This window comes from Schistocerca americana, chromosome 11 (genome assembly GCF_021461395.2).
Source record: "Schistocerca americana isolate TAMUIC-IGC-003095 chromosome 11, iqSchAmer2.1, whole genome shotgun sequence".
Taxonomy (NCBI): Eukaryota; Metazoa; Arthropoda; class Insecta; order Orthoptera; family Acrididae; genus Schistocerca; species Schistocerca americana.
The window spans coordinates 197,081,687-197,106,094 of record NC_060129.1 but is presented as its reverse complement, the minus strand read 5'-3'; the positions used below and the strand labels follow the sequence as shown (position 1 = coordinate 197,106,094).

General features: G+C 42.5%; 1 protein-coding gene across 1 annotated transcript in view; it reads left to right on the top strand.

The window, feature by feature from the left end:
• The window catches only part of LOC124553547, a 328,767-nt gene that overhangs the window by 169,731 nt on the left and 134,628 nt on the right, over positions 1–24,408 (top strand). Inside the window, exons 11-15 of the mRNA XM_047127394.1 lie at positions 6,154–6,452; positions 9,161–9,463; positions 11,074–11,381; positions 16,072–16,400; positions 21,768–21,874. Coding sequence (XP_046983350.1) covers positions 6,154–6,452; positions 9,161–9,463; positions 11,074–11,381; positions 16,072–16,400; positions 21,768–21,874 — 1,346 coding nt within the window. The remainder of the gene's footprint in view (positions 1–6,153; positions 6,453–9,160; positions 9,464–11,073; positions 11,382–16,071; positions 16,401–21,767; positions 21,875–24,408) is intronic.

The following is a 24,408-nucleotide window of genomic DNA, read 5'->3' as shown; positions in this document are numbered from 1 at the left end:
TTCCTGGTCTGCTTTCCCTTCCCCTTCCCTGTTCTCCTTCCTTTCCACTTCCATTCCTTCTCTTGGTGATCTTTATGTTGGCCTGGTTATCCTCATGACTTTGCTTTGTCTTATGGTTTTGGTTGGTTGCTTTTCCTCCTCCTTTCTGGCTTTTCTTTTTTGGTCCTCCTGAGGCATTTGGTCACCATCTCTAAATTTGAAATCTGTAGTACGAGTCAGATGGGGAAGAACTCTTCCCCCGCCCCCCAGTGTCTTTGGCAGGGATTCCTCCTGCATTCCTTCTCCCTTCCCTCCCCGTCAAAGCCCTTTCGCCTCCTTGCCAGGTCACCAGCTCGGTAGCCGGTCCACACGGTGGGGCTTTTATGTACCCATCTGGCTGAGCAGGTATCACACTGCTGTCGCCTGTGCTGTGAATGGCTCGTGCCAGCCTAGGAGGGGTTGTCCATCTTTTCGGGCATCGGAACTCCCTGCAACAACCGTCCTGCCAGACGGCCATCACTGTGGCTGGGTGGCGCCCACAAGGAGTGGGTAGCATCACAACGGACGTTTGGCACGTGAAATGTGTTTACCTCTCTGGCCGCTCTATTGCAGTTGTGTCTCTTCCTTAACATAGTTCTGTCTCAGTTCCTGTTTCTGCCTTTCCAGCCGTACCGTCCTCAGATACACCCTGGGAGGAGGGCGAGACGTGCCGGCTTGGGCGAGACCGTTTCCACAGTTCCCGGTCTGTACCAGGACTGACAGGGAGACTAGCCACCACCGGACCCCTTTTTTTTTTTTTTTGGAACGTGCGGAGGACAAGTTTGGTGAAGTTCAGTCATTAAGCGAGACGACATCTGGCTGTCTCCTTACAAAGACAACTTACGCCAGTCAGCCAGCCCCCTCTGTGCCTGCGACCATATAAGAGATGACCCCGTGGTTATTGTTCCTCACAAGTCACTCAGTAATTTTCCTTACGGACCATCTCCTCAAATTCAGTGATGAACTTACGGCTAATCTGGAACGACGTGGCATTCATTTTGTCCACCGTGTCCAGAAAGTCCCTGAGGACCGTCGTGTAGAGCGTGGCACTTTCATCGTGGCATTTGAGGATGATACCCTGCCCGAGAATGTCGAAATAATGGTGTACGGATGCAGTGCGAAGCTGTACATTCCACCTCCCCCGCATTGCTTCCATTGCCTCAAGTTCAGCCACGTGTCATCGGGACACTATGCCACTCTCACCTATAGTGACTGGGGCCACCCTCTTCGTGTGGGGAGCCCTCGCACCCCTTTGATTAACTGTGTAAACCGCTCTGGTCTCCATTCTCCCCACTCCCCGCAGTGTCCAACGAACGTGATGGAAAAAAGAATTCGGGAAATAAAGACCCTCGACTGTCTCAGCTACCGTGAAGCCCCGAAGAAATTTGACAGATTTCACCCTGTAAATCTCTCCTCTGCCTATGCCTCAGTTACACCTTTCCCTGCTCACCTCTCCCCCTTTACCCCCATCCTGCCCCCCTTTCATTTCCTCACCCTCAGTGTTCCCGTTCCTTCTCCTCCAGGAGCCGCTCCTCCTCCTCCTCCTCTTCCTCGGCCAGGGAAAATGTCCTCTTCTCTGGCTCCTGCTAGGATGGGGCTCTGTCTCAGAACACTCCTCCCTGCCATTCTCGCACCTTCGGGATGGAGGAGAGACCCGCGCTCCGAGGGCTGTAAAGCCACTCCCTGTCTGCCTATTCCCTTACTTATAATGCCTCCTCCCTCCCTCTGAGGGAGAAGCAGCAGCCCGAGTCAAAGGATGAGGCTTCCTGAGGCAACTCCTGCCCCCGTATCTCCTCCTTGGGGATTTCAGTGCACACCACTCCCTGTGCGGGAGTGCCACTTTGTTGGGTAAGGGGTCTTCTACATGACCAACTTACTACAAACTTTGATTTGTGTCCCCTGAATGACTGATCCCCAACCCACTTCAGTGCCGCTCGTGGAACCTTCACTGCTCTCGATCTCACAATCTCCTCCCCTGCTCTCCTGGCTCGCTTTCATTGGTCACCGCGTGATGATCTTTGTGACAGTGACCACTTTCCAGTGATTCTGTCATTCCCCAACTGCCGCCAGGCAGACAGGCCTCCAGGTTGGGCATTCTGCAGGACCAGTTGGCCTGTATATATGTCTGCTGTGCAGCACTTCGACACCTGTCTCTCGAACTGCATCGATGTGGTCACGCAGAGTATTTCTGCCACTGTTCTTCGTGCTGCCGGCTCTGCTATCTTCGTATCGACAGGTCCCCCTCGCCGTCCACCGATTCTGTGGTGGACCGAGGACGTATCGCTCGCCGTCCGGGACCGCTGACGGGTGCCACAAGAATTTAAACGACACCCTTCACAGACCTATCTCCTCGCTTTTAAGTCTCCGTGCTAGGGCTCGTTACCTTATTAAGCGGAGTAAAAAGGAATGCTGGGAGTGCTATGTTTCATCCCTGGGGACATGTTGCTCTCCGTTGCAGGTTTGATCCGAGCTCTGTAGCCTTCTGGGCCGCCAGTGACAGTCAACTGTCCAGGGGCCTATCCTCCAAAGTGCTCTGTCTACGAATCCATTGGTCCTTGCAGAACATCTCGCGACACACCTTGTGACAGCATCTGCGTCCTCTTCCTATCCTGCTGTCTTTCTCCGGCAGAAACGCAGAGTTGAACAGACCTCCCCCCCCCCTCCCCCTTCTGTTTCAACCCTCACCAAGCTGAACCCTATAATGAACCTTTCACTGAATGGCAGTTCTTGCAGGCTCTTACCTCTTCACATGACACGGCCCCAGGCCCAGATCCCATCCACAACCAGATGATCCAACACTTGGAAATCACACCGAGGCAGTGTCTACTCAGCGTGTTCAACATTTGTCTCACAGGTCCTTTCCCTCACGGTGGCGAGACAGTATAGTTATCCCCATCCTTGAGCCTGGGAAGACCCGAACGTCTCTCGACAGCTACTGCTCCATTAGCCTGACGAGCGTACTTTGTAAACTGCTTTAGAGGATGGTTAGCTACCAATAATGTTGGGCACTCAGACCTCGGGGCCTTTTGTCCCCGTATCGGTGTGGTTTCTGGGAGGACGCTCTCCAGCTGACTATTTACTCAGATTTGAAACTGCAATCCGACTAGCTTTTACCAGCTGTCGGCACCTCGTCACAGTCTTCTTTGACCTAAACAGGCATACGACACGGCTTGGCGCCGTCTCGTTTTAGTTACCCTTCGTGACTGGGGCTTCTGCGGCCCCCTTCTGATTTTTATTTGCAGTTTTTATCCCACCGGCCCTTCTGGGTTCCAGTTGGACTTCACTCGGGACCCCCTCGGATTCAGGAGAATGGTATACCACAGGGTTCTATATTGTCACACTCTTCCTCGTAGCCATCACTGGGCTCGTAACCTCTGTTGGCCATCAGGTTACCCCGGTGTTGTATGTCGACGATTTTTGCATCTGGCGCAGCTCCCGTTGAGTAGCATCAGCCGAGTGCCAACTCCGAGGGGCCATCTGGTGGAACTTTGCGTGGGCTGTTTCGCGTGGTTTCCAATTTTCTCCCCCCAAAACAGTGGTTTTGCATTTTTGTCATCAATTTGTAGTGCACCCTGATCCAGAACTCTATTTAGGGGAGCAACTCCTAGATGTTGCAGGACAGTCCCATTTTGTGAGCCTTTTTTCAATGAAAAGCTGACGTGGCTGTCCCATATTCGCCGCCTGAAGACTACATGCGTGCAGAAGCTTAATGCTCTCCACTTCCTGTCTGCAGATTGTGGTCTCACGGTCGCGTTCTCGCTTCCCGAGCACGGGGGTCCTGGGTTTGTTTCCAGGTAAGGTCAGGAATTTTCACCTGCCTCGAGATGACTGGGTGTTTGTTTTGTCCTCATCATTTCATCATCATTCGTGTAAGTGGCAAGATTGGACTGGCCAAAGGTTGGGAAGTTGTACGGGTGCTGATAACCACGCAGTTGAACGCCCCACAAACCAAACATCATCGTGTCCACTTCCTGGCCCACACATCCTGGGGTGCAGACCGTGCCACTCTTCTCCATCTTTACAGTGCTCTGATCTTGTCCAGACTACATTATGGAAGTCAGGTTTATGGCTCAGTGGCTCCTCCTGCTCTGAAAATACTTGATCCTGTTCACCATTGTGGGGTGCATCTGGCTAGTGGTGCTTTTCACACTAATCCTATTGGCTATCTCCTCACAGAAGTGGGGATTCCCCCTCTACAAATAATGACGAAGCCAATTAATCCTTTCTTACACAGTCACCATTCGCAGATTTCCAGACGATCCTGTGTACCCTGTCCTCGTAGCAAGTAAGGGATGTCTCCCTCCTGATCACTGCCCACGGATGGGATTGCCGGTTGGAATGCGTCTCACTTCCCTCTCTCGAGATCTCCGTCTCCATTCATTGAAATGCACCCCATGTATTTCCTCTCACGTGCCCCCCCCCCTTCCCCCCCCCCCCCTTCGACCCCCCCTCCCCCCCCCTCTCCTCCCCTTGGATGGTTCCTAGAGCACAGATTAGGACCGACCTATTGCAGAGTCCTAAAGTCTCTGTCATCCCTATGGTCTTCCAGCATCTTGTACATTCCATCCTTGCAGAGTTTCAGGGTGCTGCCATCTTCTACACTGATGGATCTAAGACGATAGATAAAGTGGGATACACTTTCACATCTCCTGCTGGCTTAGAGCACCATTTATTGCCAGAATTGCGTAGTGTGTTCACAGCAGAGCTGCTAGCCATTACCAGGGCCCTCCGTTTTGTTACTCAAGCCTCTGTCCACAGTGTTTTAACGCGTACCGGCTCATCGAGCAGCCCGCTTCTCTCGTCATCCTTCGGTCTCCACTGCCCGTGACCTCCTCTCCTTCCTTGGCCTTGCCCCGGCTCAGATGTCATTTGCTGAGTCCCGAGTCATTTGGGTATCCCAGGGAATGAATAGGCCGACTGTTTGGCTAGATAAGCTGATACTCACATTCCAGTCCCATTCGTGACTCCAGCTGTGGATACGCAGATGTACGTCAAATCTGTCTCGGTCCAAAAGTAGCATGACATCTGGTGTGCTACTGCTCTCGATAATAAACTCCGCACAGTCTAGGAGACTGCTGCACGTTGGTGCTCTTCGTGCCACTCCTCTCAGAAGGAGTCCACTGCTTTATGCCATCTGTGCATTGATTGTACCAGGCTCACCCATTGTGCCCTCCTGCCAGAATATGGTTGTGGAGCCAGACTGACGATATCCCAAGTGTTGGTAGGATGTCCCCTTTGTGCTAAGTATAGTCCCTTAATTTTAATATTAGCAGTCAATTCACAGATAGTTGAACTGGTACTCAGTTTCCTATGTGAAAGTGGTTATTTCCAGGTATAAAGTTTTACTTTACTTCTAGAGCAGAGGCAGGGTGGTTGTGATTGGGGCCTCTCTTCATGTTTTCTCAGTCTGGGACCCCACGACCTCGCCCCCGTGGAAAGATCACTCTTTTTTCCAGTTTTAGATTTGGTCTATCCTTTTATGCCCTTTTCCGTGTGTGTGTTTTAACTTCCTTGTTTTGTAGTCGACTCTCCTGATTGGATCCATCCACTTTTAGCTGACCCTCTTCCTTCTGTGAGTAACTTTGGAATTGCGGGACTGATGATCTCGCCATTTGGCCCAATAAACACTCTCAATTAATCAATCGATCTTAAAATTTATCTGTGTAAAATGCTTAAATGTATCTGGAAATCATGAATTTCAGTGTTGGGGAATCTTGTGGCAACCCTGGTATGTGTTTCTGGGCAGCTGGTTATAGCAGTTTTTTCTTTGAAACTTGCTGGCAGATTAAAACTGTGTGCCGGACCGAGACTCGAACTCGGGACTAGTTTCATATCAGTGCACACTCCGCTGTAGAGGGAAAATTTCATTCTAGTTTTTTCTTTGTTTGACAAATATGTGCAAGAATATGGCACAATTTTTTAAACACTGTGTATATATCTGTCAATTTGTTGCATTCTTCAAACATCTAATGTCATTGTTCTTTTTCTCTGTGTGTTCCCAGATTGATTTCTCCTCCATGTCTTCCTTATTTTTTATTTCAAATCTTTGAGTACAACTGAGCACGTGCCAACTGCAATGTGGTTTTTGAAACAAATTATTCTGTAATCCTCACGTACTTTGTATACTTCGTACAGGTGCAAATACGGGAAAGATCGACACTGCCGTGCTGGCGCTACCCACCGTTCGGAAAGCGCCGACCTCTTTCTACCTATCACGGCTGGACATCTCGACACAACTGGCGATGGGGCGCAGCATGGAGAGGCCACCCGCACCGTCGCCGCCGCGATCGCCTTCTCCGGACGACGTGCCACTCGCGGGTCGGCTCGCACGGAGCCGTGCGGCACGCGATCGCACCGCGGCCGATGTCGACTTCCACGCGGGGCTCAATCTCGTGCGGAATGCTGCAGGGTGCAGTCTCTCTGTGGAACCCTTGGTATGCTGGAACCAGTGTAATTTGCCTGACAGAGGTGGTGGATTGAAAATTTGCACTCGCAATGTAGAGTTTTTCGAGCTGGGGTTGTAAATGGTCATAATTTCGTGTACTGTGAGTTGTGCAAATAATGCTCAGAGTGTTTGTTTATTCCGCTCTTCGCTGGGGAGCTTTATATTCTGATGCAAAAGTTGCAGGTCACTGGTAGATATCGGGCGAGAATTGAAAATCCCAAAATATTCGAAACTAGGTTATAAGAGCAGCCACTTCTATAATTTGTCAGGTATGGACTCTGGGATGTAACTTCCAGCTAATGATAATGGCTGACAGTAAATTGGCTCTAAGTTTTCTGGTGTATAGACAGCTGATTGTGCTTTGTGTGAAGTTATATGCTTTATTTGAAGTATTGATAAAAACATCATCTGAATAATGTAAGAGCAGAAGGAATGCCTTTTCTTTTTCAAAGTAGTTACTTTTCCCCTAATGGATGTATACCCATATACAGTGATCTAGAAGTAATTCCCATTATTATTAGCATATTTTTTCATTTTCAGTGTATATTCTTCAGGCTTTCCTGGCAGATGCATTACGTATGTTGCTCGGGTTACACCGGATCACATGAGAGCATTTGCTTGGGTTGCATTCGGGAGGGAGGGCTCCAATCATTATATCGGAGGGGGGGGGGGGGGGACACACTATCAAAATCTGTACAGTATTCCTCAGACATACAAAAGGAAGTGAGCAGGGGACTTCAGCTCATATATAAGAGAGAACAGATTTATTAAAAAGAATTATTTATTTACTAAATCATGCCTGACTAGAACTTACACTTTATGTCTGCATGCAGTAATATTCTTCTGTTATGCTTTCGACGTATGAACAGTGCAATGTGAGTTTTAATGGCAAAAAGAAGTTTTTGTGCAATAAAATTACAGATCAACAGTTTTTGGATTTTTTACTTTAGTTATACTGTGAAACCTTGCTTCTTGGCAAATTTCACATTTTTTGTGTCAATGGTAAGTGCTGTATAGGTTTTGATGAGTTAGTATGAGAGCATCAAAATATATGGCATAAATGGCCATATCATTTGGTTGCATTCACATAGAAGCTTTTTTTTTCTGCTGCCAAGCGTCCTTAAGACCTTAGTATGTGACATAAATTTCAACATGATACGTCAATCTGTTTCTGAGGAAAAGGCTTCTTGACAGATGGGCAACAAAGTGATTCTATAATGGGTTCTGTTTTCACTGATCGAAGTACGGAACCATAGTTAAATATATTGAAGTTGTAGTGTATTAGAGTACAAAATGTATTAATTTGCTAATATTCTGGATTACAAAATATAACATAATTTGGTGATACATGTGAACATGTAAGTTGTAGGAGTAAGAGGGTGTGTAAACAATTTTAAACACTGTATTATAACGTAAAAGCAAAGAAACAAAATAAAAATATAAATCTCTGTTGTATTTGATATTAAACCATGAAAAATCTGGGATGGAGAAACAGCAATTGAAATACTACAAATCCTGCTTCCCTTGTAGAGGAGATATTGAATGGCATACATTGAAAGTGTACTGTTAGATATTACCTACAAACAGCTCAGCTGTCATTGTTTACAGAATTAAAGTCTCATGTGTAAAACAGCATCAAACATCAGATTACTTCACAAAAGAGTTAATATGTTAAATATTTAAAATCAAGCATATGAGCAAAAATGTTTAGAAAAATTATAAAGTAATGTATAAAGTTTGTTGGGAGTTTCATTCTCAAATCCTGGATGAATACGTCATGGACAGTTTGGGTGCTGTGAATGACACTGACTTGGAACATATATACGGTTCTGACTGTAAGACTTGTGTCACTGTGTTGAACCTCTGATGTAAGATTATACTTCATAATTGGTAGTTACAACAGTATTTTAGGTGTTTAAATTCAGTCAGTAATTCTGTTAAATATTGAAAATAAAATTTTTGTTGCCTTTGGAAGCTTTCAGATAGGCAACTGAGACTATGCAACCTGTACCAGGTTACCCTTTGGCAATAGAGGTAAGCTTCCAGACAGTCGTCCTTCAGATGGAGAAAAACACACACACACACACACACACACACACACACACACACACACGTACGTACACACGTACACACGTTTACGAAATTACTTCTTTGCTTCTCTGGATGTTCTGGAAAACTACTACAGGAACATGTCTGAGACATGTTTTATTAGATTCACCAGACCAATAATAACAAAAGAAAAGGAAATTGTGCTTTACTTTAACCTCTTACAGTTTTGCAGTGGCTTCATATTAGCAAAGTTGCTAAATTTCAAGCAAAATTTTTTACTAGCTGTCACTCCGTAACTAAACATTTGTGGACCTGTGTTTATATCAACTTTTTTCTTTAGTGTTACTTGTAGAATAACATATTAAAATATTTGCATATCTTTGTGAGTCACCCTGGATGACAATCTACTCTCAATGTGCTGGAATGTGTCTTAACACCTTGTCTGTGTGGTGGGTAGCAGTCTATATTGTTATATTCTGTATTGTCGCTCAGCTTGAAGAGACCCCATTTTTGGCTGCAATTGTTTGTGACATTGTAAGTTTACTTCTGTTTTATGACTGCCTCATGGTATTGCAACATCTGTGAACAGTACCAAAGTTGCAATGATTTAAAGTATTGGTAAACCTACATTCAAATGTGTGCACGCAGGACATTCGGACGGTAAACGAAGATACTGCCTCTGTGGGTGAGACAGCTGCCCATCCACTGTCCGCATCCGCCCCTCCGACACCTACCGGAAAGGTGTGCGGGGGCGGCGACGTGCGGGTTCTGCGGCGGAGCGTCTCGGAACGGGTGGTGGCGGAAGAGGCGACGGCGTCGGCAGCTTCCCCGCTGTCGCCGGAGGACGGGCGCGGGCTGGTGCTGAGTGGGGAATGGGTGCGGCCGCGCAGTTACGTCTGCATCGCCTGCTCGCGCATCTTCCCGGACCTCTGCGAGCTCGAGGAACACCACGTGAGTAGTATGCCGTGTTTCTCCAATGACTGGCAGTCGTGTTGGTGTATTTTGGAGAGTTTCGTTTTGTTTCTGCAGGTGACTTGATTTCTGGTGCTTTCGTTGAGAATTATACATTGTATGATAGTGCTGTCTGAGATTGAAATTGGGGAATAAAGCTTTCATTCTTCTCCTCCACTTGACAGGAGGGAAGTTAAGGTGACTGGCAGTCTTCAGTTGATGGGTATAATACTGGGAAAATGTAATCAGTTTATAAAAGAGACTGATTACAAATCACTTATGCCTCCTGTCTTAGAATACTACTGAGTGGTGTGGGGCCAATACAAAAGGGGAAAAACAGAAGATATCAAACATTTTTAAATGGTGACAGGTATACTTGATCCGTAGCACAGCATTGCAGAGACGCAGTTGTGTTGCAAAGGCCTACTTCCAAAGATTTGAGAACCAGTATTAAGTGTAGAATCTAGATATGTACCTCAGCCCCCTATGTATTACTCTTATAAGGAGTGTGAAAACAAAATTAGACTTGATTACTTGCTGCCACTGCCTGATGCAAAGTTGACACTGTTCTATTTGCTTTCTTTAACACAAAACATATTAAACCTATTGAATTTCAATAATTGGTGGAAGAGGGTGGAGAGGTGTGTGTGGGGTCTCTCAAACTTTCACAAGTGTCATAGGGAGTTAACAGCTGGATGTGGTAAAGTGCTCTGAGAAGAAGGAAATTGGGAAATATTGATGTATGACTTTTTAAGGACGTAACAATTTGTACATCGAGTTTGGGTGTCTGTCTCAACGAATTCTGCAGTCTAGTACCTGAGATTTTTTCGAAGCGCAGTTTCTAGGATTTTGAGCAATAAAATTGGAATACCAGAAGGTGGGTTCAAGGTGTGTACTGCGAATGCTTCTGATAGACCACTGGTGGCAATGCGAATGCTTCCCACGAATATATTCGTCACTGTGCAGATTTCCACTGGGACTGTGTGTTTGTGTAAAATAATTTTTGCGTAAATCACTACTAGCTAATTTTGAAACTATCTGACAGATTAAAACTGTGTGCCAGACCGAGACTCGAACTCGAGACCTTTGCCTTTCACGGGCAAGTGCTCTACCGACTGAGAAAGACAGAGGTCCCGAGTTCGAGTCGCGGTCTGGCACACAGTTTTAATCTTCCGAGTAGTTTCATATCAGTGCGCACCCCACTGCGGAGTGAAAATGTCGTGCTAACTAATTTTGCTTCTGTAGTAATTTCAAAGTTCACGAATTTTGGACGTCGTGATGATACCGAAAGTGCTGACGAAAGTGAGGTTTCGGGGAAAGAGGAGGAGAAGAAAACCTAGGGATAGAGGACTGAAAGGAATGAAGGAAGCGTTAGAGACAGAGAAAAGAAACTGTAGTGCGGTTGAGGATGAGGAAAATTGGTAAACAGATGGTGATGGAGAAGCTGGTGTTTCCAGCAGACTAGGCCCAAGACTTGAAGCTGGTGGTGCTGGTGGTGCTGGTGGTGGTGGTGGTGGTGGTGGTGCACTGTGGGTCTTTCATCTCTCAATTTCCCACAATGTGTTCAGTTACACGTATTCCTAAAGTGAATATAATTCTGTTGGTTGCAGGTGGCAGCACACCCAAATGTCATCTGCACCCACTTCGAGCTGGAGGGGCAGAGTGAAGTGGTGGACGGACCGTCATCGGCGGGCCTGACCGCGTACGACCTGTGCAGACGCCACCTCGGTGCACACTGCGCGTATGACCTGAGGGTCAGCGGTGCGGGGCCCGACAAGCCGGAGGAGGGAGTGAGGACGAGAGCCGATGCCCACAAAGAGGCAGCGGAGAAGAAGGGGACGAGTGCAGGCACACTGCCCGAGCCGCGCTGCACAAAGTGCGGCCGCACGAGCTTCTTTGCACATCCGGAGTTCCACAGGTGCCTAATAACTATAACTCGCTGTTACTTTGAGAAATGCTAATAATGTTAGTAGTAGTAGTAGTAGTAGTAGTAGTAGTAGTAGTAGTATTTTCTAATCTGATTCCTCCAACATTGTCTTATTTATTTCCACAAAATTCAATTAGCCTTTCACCTCTTAAAAATACACTCTCCACTGCATTCATCTTCCTTTCATATCAATAAATTCCTGAGAATTGAACTCCCGTATATAAAAAAGATTCAGAAGTCTGCTTACTGTAGCAGTGAATTAATGTGTTAGCATTTAAGTGAGAACTAGTTCAGAAAAAGTTTGAAAATAAGTCTTGGAAATCACCAAGTCCTTTAGTTATCAAACACTGGACGATTGATGTCAGGTTATTTGCACCACGTCTGTTTGCTGCTTCGAGACACGCAGATATACACTGTTTCTAACTTTAATACTTGTCTTACTGTGTTAAACTTTTAGAAAGCGAGGATATATGTTTTAATGAGTAAAAATACAGTCAGTAATTACATGAAATATTGAAAATCAGAGTTTTGTTGTCCCTGGAAGCCCTTAAGTAGGCAACCGACAATTGGTTCCCAGTTCCCGAATAGTAGTGTAGATTTCTTGCCTGCTGCTGAGAGAATTATCGGCCCACCCCTGGAGTTTTTATTTCTCTTCCCAGAATTTTATTCCATTTTCTCAATTTCTTCTTGATTTATTTTATTGTCTGTTCAGAGTACAGATTGTATAGCCTTTTTGAGGCTATTTACTAGTTATCAGTCTACATAGTGTGATGCTGTTTGAGAGATTCTAACCAGGTTTTCTTCTATGTATGTAGCTACTTGTTCCACGTCACAGCTTCAGCTGGTACTTTTCGATGCCTTACTTGTGACGAAGGCACTAGACGGAGAAGGAAGGTTGGAGGCAGTGTCTGTGGCTAGTTTTAAGAAATTGTCATAGTGTTTTCATCGAGGTGTTTAGGGTGGAGCCTAGTCTCTTTTGAGCTCCAAGTCCAGGGTTTTGACACCACAGGTATGGTATTCGTCTCGGCAACGAGAGCTGACTGGAAGTTGCTTAAAGTGTGATGAACTGATACTGTGTGTTGATGTTCTTTTAATCGTTGTGTGTTCCCATTGATCTGTATGTTAAAATATAGTGTTTTGTATAATGTTGCTTCACATTTGTTCTCTTTATTCTGATGGTGGCGGAGGCTGGAGTGTCTAAGGTTGTAAAGTATAATTTTAAAAAAAAGTTACAAAAAGCATGGATTGAAACAGAACATGGTATTATTGTGCTATTTTAAACACAGATTTTTGTTCAGATGTCGTGTACTCAATTGACAAAACTCTTTGAAGGACTTCCACAGTTCAAAAATCCATTTGTGTGCACACGTTTCACATCACTGCTCTGATGGTCCTTGCGCACCATGTCGGTGACAGTGTACTGGAGGCTCTACTTCACAGTTACGGATATATGGCCAGCAAGATTCTGATGAAATCAGCTGTCTCTGTCTGTATTGGTGCACTGGAAAACAAAATATGAAATTTTGAATCAATTCATGGTGTAAAGAAGAGCAAACATAACAGCCATTCTCTATTTTTGAGGTTTTGTAGTTGCTGTCGTCATCAAGATAGAGAAGACAAGTGTAATGAATATTCAGGCGCCAATAGCAAATTTCACCTCCAGTGAAGAAAACTGAAGCTACGACGGAATTAGAATAATATAAAAACATTTCAGAAGCTAATAATAATAATAATAATAATAATAATAATAATAATATTATGGCAAAAACAAATAATAAAAATAATGACAAGAAATACGTACCATAAAAGGTGTGTATCAAGAAATAGCAAAATAATGCGTTACAACACAGTAAGGGAACCAGATCACTTCTATGCAAGTAAAAGCCTAGCATTGAGTTATAAATTAGAGAAATTACAAATACTAGAGAAAAATTTTAGGTCCCATAAGAAGTGAAGAAACTTGGAAATTAAGAAACAATGAAGAAACATATTGAGTTAAAGAAAATTTTTACAGAAATCAGAAAAGGGTATTTTTCTGGACAATTATACAGGAAAAATGGTGACAAACTAGGGAAACAGATCTTAAAGTGTCTCTGGAAACTGAAATTAACCACAATCTGGATCCAAGGAGTTAAAAAGATTTGCAAATGTGCAACGTAAAAATAGAATATGCATCACATATGTTGCTCAACTTGGTTGTAGAGAAAGCCACAAATGAATGGTGCACGGAGCTGGCCATGATGGATGATGGCATAAAGTTAGGAAAATGCAAAAGGAAAGAAGTTGAGATTGACTGCTCGGTATTTGCTAATTACTTAGCCGTACTCTCCACTTGACACAGCACACACCAAGAAAGAAGAAATGTGCAGGGGGGAGAAACCAGATTGCCAGTGGTCTCTGTCAAAAAGAAAAGATTTGTGACCAACCCGAGTGCTACCATCCACGAAACTGAATTTCGCTGCCTCAAACTGATTCCAGAATTTAAGTACCTCTGTGAAATTGTTTTGGAGAACGTTGTGAATTGCATTGTTAAATTGGAAATAATATAGGACTATTTTTGATCTCTACATAATAAGAGAAACATTAGTAGAACTGCCTAGATCTGCCGAGACACACAGGTTCAGAAAGGTCTACTTGTCACACTGGAGCTCAGTATATACCAATTTATCAGAAAGATGGTGGAACGTAGGAAGAAATGTCATGGCAGGTGGAAGATAGAGAGCAATATAGAGGTGTACGAATACATTGAACCCCCGAGTGATGTCTTGCGGAAATGGTGCCTGAAGTTGTACGGCCACTCGAAATGTGTGCACTTGAGCAAGGTGACAAAGAGGGTACTGATTTACTATGAGAAACTCTGTCCGACAAAATTAGAAAAGACGTAACCCAGTCTCGGCAGTACACAGGAAGTTATACGGGGCAGGTCCACATCGAGAAATAATATTGAGAAGTGCACGAGATAGAGAACACAAAAGTGGTGGAAAAGAAGAAGAAATTTTCCAAAGAACAGAGACAGCAGATTAGCTGACACGTGAAAAATGACCGGCAAAGCAAAGGGAAGGGAAATCTGGTCCTAAGTAGGCTGATTACTATTAAAAACAGTATGAACTTAACTACAGCACATAACAAAAATGACATTATCTGTGATCGTGTAATCAATAAAAGTATTTTGTGACACTACAAAACAAAATGTTACAATTAGAATGATCACATGACAGAAGCGGTAATCTGAATAAAGAAAAGAGAGACTAGGTGAAAAGATGAGTGTTGAAGAAAAATATTGGAGCAGATTCGAAGAACTGAAATAGGCACGTGGTCTTTCTAGTTGGCTGAAATGGAAAAGAAGGGGCATAACGAACAAATTTTTTTTTTATTCAGTACAAAATATTTTCTGAGTATGACATTCTAATGGATAAAGAACTGGACACACTATCTCAGTTGTTGGTTCGGCACTGGATAGTGGTGGGGATTTTTCATCGCTTCAGTCTCTCCAGAATGGCGCCAGGTCCACTCTTGATGTGCTGTCAAATGAATGCCAGGGATCTTCTGTGGGGTAAAAGGCAGTTGGGACCACCACTGCCATGGTGTAGGGAAAGCGCACTCTTCCTGCAATATGGCCAATAGCCTAGTCGTTGCTTGCACCACAGACGTTGCCTTTCCAATAGATTTTAATCGTCTAGGAATGACTTCTAAAACAAGCTACATGCTTATGGAGTATCATCATCTCAGTTGTTGACTGGATTTGTAATTTCTTGTCACTGAGGTCACAGTTTGTAGTAATTGACAGAAAGTTATCGAGCATAACAGGAGTGATATCTGGCGTTCGCCGAGGAAGCGTTATAGGCTCTCTGCTGTTACTAATCTATGTAAACGATTTAGGAGGCACTGACAGAAGCCTTGTAGATAGTTTGCAGATGTTTCTGTCATTTAGCTCGTACTAAAGTCATGGAAGATCGGAACCAGTTGCGAAGTTCTATAGGCGAGATATCTGTATGGCTATTGACCCTAAACAACAAAACTAAACGAAATCTGCCAAATTTTTGTTACACGGTAAATCGCACAAATCTGAAGGCTGCCAATTCGACTAAACACCTGGGGATAACAATTACAAATAACTTAAGCTGAAACGGGGGGAAAGCAAATATAGAATCTGCAGCCAGTCTGCTAAAGAGACAGCTGGTGTATTGTTTTGCAGTAAGGGGTCCATGTCAGATGGGATTGACGAAGGGCATTGAAAAAGTTTGAAGGAGGGCAGCTCGTAGTGTATTATCCCAAAATAGAGGAGAGAGTGTCACAGGTATGATACGTGAATTTGGGTACCAGTCCTTAGAAACATGTTTCTCATTGCGGCAACATCTTTTCCTGAAATTTTAATCACCAGTTCTCTCCTCAGAATGTGAAAATATTTAATTGGCATCCACCTACACAGGGAGGAATGGTCATTGTAACAGAATGAGAAAAATAGGAGCTCGCACAGAAAGGTTTAAGTGTCCATTTTTCCCACAATTCAGTGAGCCCGCTGCCTGAAACTTCAGTGTGGGTTCCCGAGTAGTCGTGTGGTGTAGGTGTAGGCTGTATCAAATTATGTCTGTCAGAACTGTCAAAATTGGCAACCCGAGAATGAATTTGTGACATTAGTGACATTGCACTACAAAAGTGCACGTGGCTAAATTCCCTGCAGGCACATCTTGGAGTGCGGCGGGGACACCATGTGGCTTTCGAGTCCGGGTGGGACGGGAGCCAGTGGCGGAGGTAATGGTGGGCGGAGACGACGCAAGTGGCGCACGTTCGGCAGCAGGAGGCGTCGCGGCGGAGGCGGGGCCGGCCGAGGCGGGTACCGGCGGAGTGCGCCTGCGACTCCCACGCAGTCGGGGGCGGGCGCGGGCCACCGCGGGAGCTCGCACTCTGGCAGCGGACGGCACTTCTTGAGCGGACACCACCATCGCAACCGACACAACCGCCACCTACAACACCAGCACCACCGACACCTGCACCGCAAGGCTGGCGATGGTGAGTATTGCACAAGTCAAATGACAGATGTACAGTCTGTGCTGGTAAAACACTACACACACACACACACACACACACACACACACATAGCATCACGTCACAACTGCACCAAAAGATAGATGTCGTAAGAACAAGCATAAATGTGAAACAGTGTGGAAGAACGAGCAGCAAATTTTAGATAGCAAACAGTGCTCGAAAAAATTCAAAGAAATAAATTTTATGTCTGAGTTAGGGATCAAACATATATCCCCATATTGATAATGTCTCCCCATATTGATAATGTCTCCCCATATTGATAATGTCTCCCCATATTGATAATGTCTCCCCATATTGATAATGTCTCCCCATATTGATAATGTCTCCCCATATTGATAATGTCTCCCCATATTGATAATGTCTCCCCATATTGATAATGTCTCCCCATATTGATAATGTCTCCCCATATTGATAATGTCTCTACATAACAGGGGTAACAAAAAAGTTTATATATCAAAATTGTTTGCTTCCATTCCTCCCAAGTTAATCTCGAACAAAAATTTCAGTCTATGTGATTTTTTTTGGGGGGGGGGGGGGGGGGCGGCTGAGTTCTTTGCATTCCCAAACTACACCTTTCCAAACAAAACGTGGCAAGACTTCAGACATGCTTTACCATTTTCTGCCATTTTACTAAATGCAACAGCACAAAAAAGGAGGGATTGAGATACGTCTGTAATGTGAATGTGCCTTGAACTAGTACATTTTCATTGTTCACAAGTTCTAATACAAAAACCACAAAAATGGCGCTTCAGGTTTCCTGCTCATTTCAGCTCACATCATAAATGGTGATCTTGCACTGTATTGGTTTATGTTATCAAAATCCGTCTGTATTGCTGCTCACTCTCTGTCAGCTCACTTGTGTACATACTGAATAATAGAGGGTCTAAAACACTTCCCCTGGAAACTGCTGACAATACCCTTGTCTCGGATGAACATTTGCCATTGAGGAAAATGTACTGGGTTCCATTATTTAAGAAGTATTAGAGTTACTCATGTATTTGGGAACCTATTTTGTAACAATCTGCAGTGGGACACTGTGTCAGATGCTTTCCAGAAATCTAGGAATATTGAATCTACCTGTTGCCCCTTATCCACGGTTTGCTGGGTGTCATGCGAGAAAAAGACAACCTGAGTTTCGCACAAGTGATGTTTTCTAAAATCGTGCTGATTCGTGGATGTAAGCTTTACAGTCTGTAAGAAATTTACTATATTCAACTGAGAATATGCCTAGAATTCTGCAGCAGACCAGTATTAAGGGTATTCATTTGTAATTTTGTGGGACTGTTTTTTTACCTGTCTGATATACAGGAGCCATCTTCACTTTGTTCCAGTCGCTTGGGATTTGTGCTGGGTGATTCACAATAAATGTGAGCTAACTGAGGGGCCAGTGCCATAGAATATTCTCTGTAAAACTGAATTGTGATTCCACCTGCGCATGGTGACATATTTTTTTTCAACTCTCTCAGCTGCGTCTCTATGCCAGGGACACCTATTACTGTGTCTTCACTACAGGAGTTTCTGCACTGATCAAACGATATTCCTGCGTGATCGGTTTTTTAAATGAGAAATTTGAAAATTCAACTTTCCTTTTGCTGTCATCTATTGCGACACCAGACTTATCGACAGGTGACAGGATAGAAACTGTAGATCCGCTTAGTGTTTTTTTGCAGAACCAGATTTTTCTTGTGTTCTCAGGAATATCTATTGCTGAGGTTTGACGGTGGAAGTTGTTGTACGCTTCACGCTTTCATCTTTTTACAGACTCAAGAATCTCTAATAATTTTCGCTTTTTATCCTTTGTGTGTTCTTTTTTTCAAACTGAGAGTACAACAGCGTCCGCTTCCTCAGCATTTTCTGAGTATTGTTACTAAACCACAGTAGATCTTTCCTGTCCCTAATCTGCTCACTCGGCGCATACTTCTCCACAGCACAATTTACGATCCTTTTAAACTTTGCCTTTAATTTCTCCACATTCATCATGCTGAAACAAAGTTATGTCAATACATTGTCTAAGTTGGATGCTGACAACTGCTTATCTGCTCCTCATAGCAAAAAACTCTCTTGACCTTTTTGATGGATTTATTAACTTAAGTAACCGTTGTCACAGGATCACCATGATCACTACTCCTTGTGTCTATGCTGACACCATTGATGAGCTTCGGCCTGTTTGTAGCTACAAGGTCTTGAAATATCTCCGTTGCATGTGGGGTGTTGAACTAGCTGCTCAAGACAGTTTTTGGAAAACATATTTAAAAATACTTCACAAGTCTGTCTGTCCGTACCACCAGCAGTGAATCCATTGCCGTCCCAGTCTTTGTTCGGCAGATTAAAGTAGCCTCCAACTAATATTTCAGGATCTGTGTATTTCTGCACACTGAGCATAGACTTTCTTGTAACGATTCTAAAACTGTTACGGTGGAATCAGGTGGCTGGTAGAGACATCCAACAATTAACTTGATTTCCTGTAGAGCTCTTACACACATCCAGATAACATCACAGGCAGACTCAATTTTGGCATCATAAAGATGATATTTTTTGTCAATTGCGCGCACACACACACACACACACACACACACACACACCATGGCATGTAAACCATCTCGTGTCTCTTTTGCCTCACCAAATATTCTTTTCTGCTTTATGCAGCCAATTCATTTTTTATTTTCTGGAGATGCGTTGGCTGCTCTGTGTTGCTATTCCTACTACTGTCAAGTTTTTCCTATTGGTAGGAGACGGTGTGTTGACTGCACAACTTAGCCTGTCGACTTACTCTCATTTGTTTACACACTAGCTTTTGCAAAGTGACATTATCTCATAAGTTTTCCACGTGTAAATGAAAGATAGATTGAAATAATTATCTGTGGCAGTTACTGAAAACAATTACCTGCGGCAGTGACTGGCACAAATATTTATTTTAATTTTTATTGTCATTAACAATGTAGTTTACTAACCACAGTCCACTATGTATGACATTAGGTTTTTCACATGTAACATTATAGAACAAAGAAGTCTTGCTACACAAGTACATTATGAAAACATTCAAATTATTATTGTATCAAAAAATTAGAAATTAGTCACATTACAGCAGCTATCATCATTTTGTAACTCAGTGCAATAGTGCAAAGTTAATTGAAGTGATATTTTCACAATGGAACATTATAATGCCCGAGTAAACTTTCAGTCCACATGTGAAAACAGCTTTAGGAGGAATAGAAGTTAGGTGTTCCGTTTACTATTTTGATATCTCAATACGAGTATCGATGACAGAAGGGGCGAAGAAGTGAAACGAGTGAGAATGAAGGAAATAAGTGTGGGCCATAGATTGAACAAAAACAGAGACCACTAATTGAGGTTTGCATTATAGGACAATTTGAAATGAAACCATCCCAGGTGTCTTTCACTTGTTTAGTGAAAACCGGGAAACCTCAATTCATTAAAGAATCTAACTCCCATGTATAAAGTAGCTTCAAATGTCTGATTAATTTGGAAATGAGTTAATGTGTCGAGTATTTGACATTCAGCTTGTAAGTGGGGAAAATGTTTAAAAAGATCTGAAACTAAAGTTTCTCGGGGGTCCCTTAGTGTTCTCATTATGTAACACTGGACGAATAGAGTTGTCGTAATTTGCACTCCATTTTAAATAAAAGAAGGTTTTGAGATATCTGAATGTTGACGACACCTCGTCTCCTGAACGGTGTGAATTTTGCAGGTACATTCAATGATGTATGCAGATACTGTCTGCCAAGAGTTATTGATGAAGAAGTGATAAATCAAAATGTCATGTCATTTTACTCCACGAATAGCAAAAATGTAGTAAGCAATAAAAATTTTTCCTTTGATAATTTTGTGTGGAAGTGTCAGCAGGAAATTTTTTTGAAAGGGTTTGACATTTTGTATATAGTATAATGGTCGCCCAATCGTTGATACACCTATATCCACACAATGTCGCTCCAATATACGAAGCTTGTTAGCACTTGATGTAGAGAATTGGGTTGGTGCCATTAAATTGTATTCTAGTAGTTGTTGCTGCTGCTACTGGCTGGTTCACTGCTGTATCTTGATGTTAATGTTGGCTCTATATGTATTCATCTTGGGGTAAAAAGATGAGGTCCCGTGTTGTTGTTGTGCTTGTTGATAAAAAATGAACGACAACATAAGTGAACTTCAACTAATTATTGGCATGGTAGCCATCTTAACTCCGCTGACCACCCAAAGACATTGTCACAGTACAGAGTAACACTTCTCTTACAACATCTTTGCATTGTTTTTCCACATAAGACAATAAAATACACTTTTTACAAAAGTTCTATCAAGACTGAGGTAACGAGGCTTCTTGCTACTTGTGTTTATAACCTTGTCAAAGTACTACTAAGAAGAGATGTGGTTTATAAGTCAGGCATCCATCTGTTACCGTAATTTGTTCAAAAAAGTTATTAATTTACACCGAGTGACATAATTTAACAGGTCATTAAAATGTCAGAACAATTCTTTGTTGCAAAAAGGCTGTTTTTCAAAGGTACATCTATTGACTTCTCTCATTTGCATACATAAGTGAATAATGTGAATTATTAAAAATTACAGTGGTTCTCGTTTAAAATAGATGTGTTTACGTGAATAGTGAGTGAAAACAGTCCTAGTGAATAAATAGGTTTCACTGGGTAATTTTTATTTAAGGAGGTCCAAAATACGTAAGTTGACCAATATTATTCGTATTTCATATTAATTATTTCAGTTGAATATAGTGTTTTTACATAATGACATATGCTGTATCAGTGTTCAAGTGATGTTAACTTTTGTGTGGGTCAGTTATTAATTATATTTTAGTGGGTTGACTGTTTATGTAGACATGTTATGCAATCATTGCTAACCTACACAATTACTTTTCTATTATCGTAATTGCCAGTTAAACTGGTTGAACTAGGAGGGTATCGCATACTTTGTTCTAATAAAGCCTTTAATAGGTTCCGTTACAATGGTTTGTTGGAAGTTGCTGATAAGAGCTCTCTCACTCTCAAATACTGGAAGAATAGTCTGGGTATTTGCATGTCATCAGTGATGCTGCATCAAGAGACACACACAGTTTGTAGCTGTAATGCTTGTCTTAATACATTGAACTTTTAACATACAAATATACCTCTTAATGAGTAGATTATGATACCACTTTAAATTTTTACATTTGGTTGATAATTACACAAAATATTGAAAAATCAAATTTTTGCAGTCTGTGGAAGCTGGATGGAAAACTTGCAACTGGTTCTGGTTAGTGATACAGATAGTTTTATATCTGTGGGCTAATTACTTTAAAAATTAAATGTCGGCTATTTCTTTCAGGCGATACGATTCGTCGCATGCTTGCCAACCTCCCCGCGAAGAGATCCACTCGGAGGATGATACAATTTGATGACATCAGGACGAGGACCCGTACCAACATTTTGATGGTGAGTTCTGTGCTACAGGTTTGGAGAGGTGCAGTGTACCCACAAGACCTCTCTCTCAACTTTTCAAAATTTTGTTTTCGGTACTGTCCTGTTTGTCTCAAAGCAGAAAGTTGTTCTCACTGCATTGGATCTCGGATATCGGATGCGACGCATTACGTCTTTCTACGAGTAAATTAATCGGGATTATATATCTGACATTACATACATATTTTGATGTGTTGAAGCACAGTGCTGTGAAGGTTTTGTTCGAAATTTTCATTCGTTGTTTTTATTCATTTGCACATTGTATTCTGTAAATCCCATCTTGAAAAAGAGCTGTGAGGTATGTGGAATAAGGCAAGTTACTCATTAACAGGCAGAAGTAGATGCTGCAGCTTCCTGCTGCAATGTGTACTTACAACAAACTACTTTTAGTGCTAATCTGTTCTAACTGATAATTGTGACAATTATCTCTGTTGTGTTACATAAATATCTAGGCAGTTAAGAAGCCACCTTGAGCAGAATTGTGTTTGTGAAATGTAGTAAGAATTTAATGTTTTCCATTATCTCTCATAACAATTTGCTCTTTTTTTATGATTTATGTCCTTAGTAAAGTATTTTGGTTACACTACTCTGTGCTATTTGGTTTTTGTGGATATGTTATACAGTGGAAACATTCTTATACTTTTCAAGGGACTTTTAAAAAATTGGTATAAAATGAGGAAAATGTAAAATAACCTTTTAAATGCTATAAGATATACATACAGTACCCATTTTGCATTTTTGCAGTTTATGTATGACACATACACATTATAAGCATCAAAACATTTACCCGGGAGTTGTTTATTATCTAATGAAAGTTATCAAAATTTTGTACTATGTTCGGGCAGTGATGTAACTGGAACTGGTAACTGGCTGGGAATTCAATGTGTTTGACTAAATTTCACTCATAACTCATGTTTTTGGAAAGCTGCAACTGTGCCATTATTTAAATAATGAAACAGTGCACAAGTTACACATTTTTTCATACTTGCAGGGAGAGGTCCGCAGCGGTGGGATCAACTTTTTGAAACCGGGTATACAGTGAAACCTCTATATTATGTTTTTTAAGGGACCACAAATTCTGAACACTGTACGGAGGGAAACATAAAAAGGAAGCCTTTCAATTGATAATTATAAAAGTGGAGTCAAATTTTACTGAGGATACACTACAGAAAAACACAGTAAATGGTAAAAGTTAAAAAACACTTAGCTGTAAACAATTACTTTAGTAATGAATTTGTGAAATACAACTTCGGTCAAATTTTTGCAGAAATCCGTGAATTGGCACAACTTGAACATCACATACCTAGGATTTCTTGAAGTAGTCAACCAAACATGTTTGCTTCCTATTTCTTCTGGATTGTATCAGAACCATTTCTTGCTCCAAATGAGAAAATTGTGCTATTGTTGTGTCCTCAAGTTTATGCGTCATCATAAACCAGTTTATGCATCATCATAGACCTGAATGTTTGAAATCCTTCAGCTGCCTTTGTATATGAGAGCACAGGCTCATCTTGCACCTCACTGTAACTTTTATTTTCGTTTCAATTTTCAGTTCTTCTCTCGGCAGTCAATTTCTCAACACTCAGCACTCCTGTAATTGCCTCATGATCATCTATGGTCTCAAACTCCTCATAAGTGACAGAATTATTGCGTACTCCTACAATTCACATCCAACTTCTTCCACTGGGGCAACCATCTTGATCTCATAGAATCCTGCTTTCTTGACACAGTTTCTGATAATTTCAGCACTCACTTTTCTCTATGAATACATTATCAAATTCATAGATTGTAAAATATCAAGCTTTAGCTGTGAGTTATATTGGCTTTCTTGCATCTATAGCATTCAAGGCCTTCATCATCAGAACTGTATTGTATTTAACCTTCAGGACACGTATTATCCCCAAGTCCATAGATTGCAGCTGGTTGGTGCAACTGGGTGGCAGGGAAACAGCTTTTACATTTCTCGGAAATGAAGTATTTCGGGGACGTGCCACCCATCTATCCACAAGCAACGATACTCTTCTTGCAGCACTCCCATTTTGGCATCAAGTTCTCTAAGAAAATTTAAAAATATTTTGCTAGTCACCCATGTTCAGTATTGTTTGTGTATTTGCACAGGGAGGTAGAAATGTGTAATTGGTCGACGTGAACCAGTCTGTGTTTTCGAACATATACACTTGGGGCTCACCTCAGGTGTATTGAGTAATAGGGGCACAGTGTTAAACACATTGTACAGATGTTCACCATTTGCTCAGACGAAAAACAAAGAAGGGCCCCAATGAGACAAATGAGAATCACGATTTGTGTCACATGTCAAGGTATTCGGGGTCTGACGCTGACGTGTGACCCACACTGAGCACGGCCTTTCGGAGCCTGTTAAAATCCACAGAATGGGAAACAAGTCATCTACACCAGTGGCTTAAATGCTGTTAAGAGGGAAATAATTGGTTAGGGATCCAAAAAATGCGAGGTTACAAATACACATAGGAAGTTGTTATATAGAGAAATTG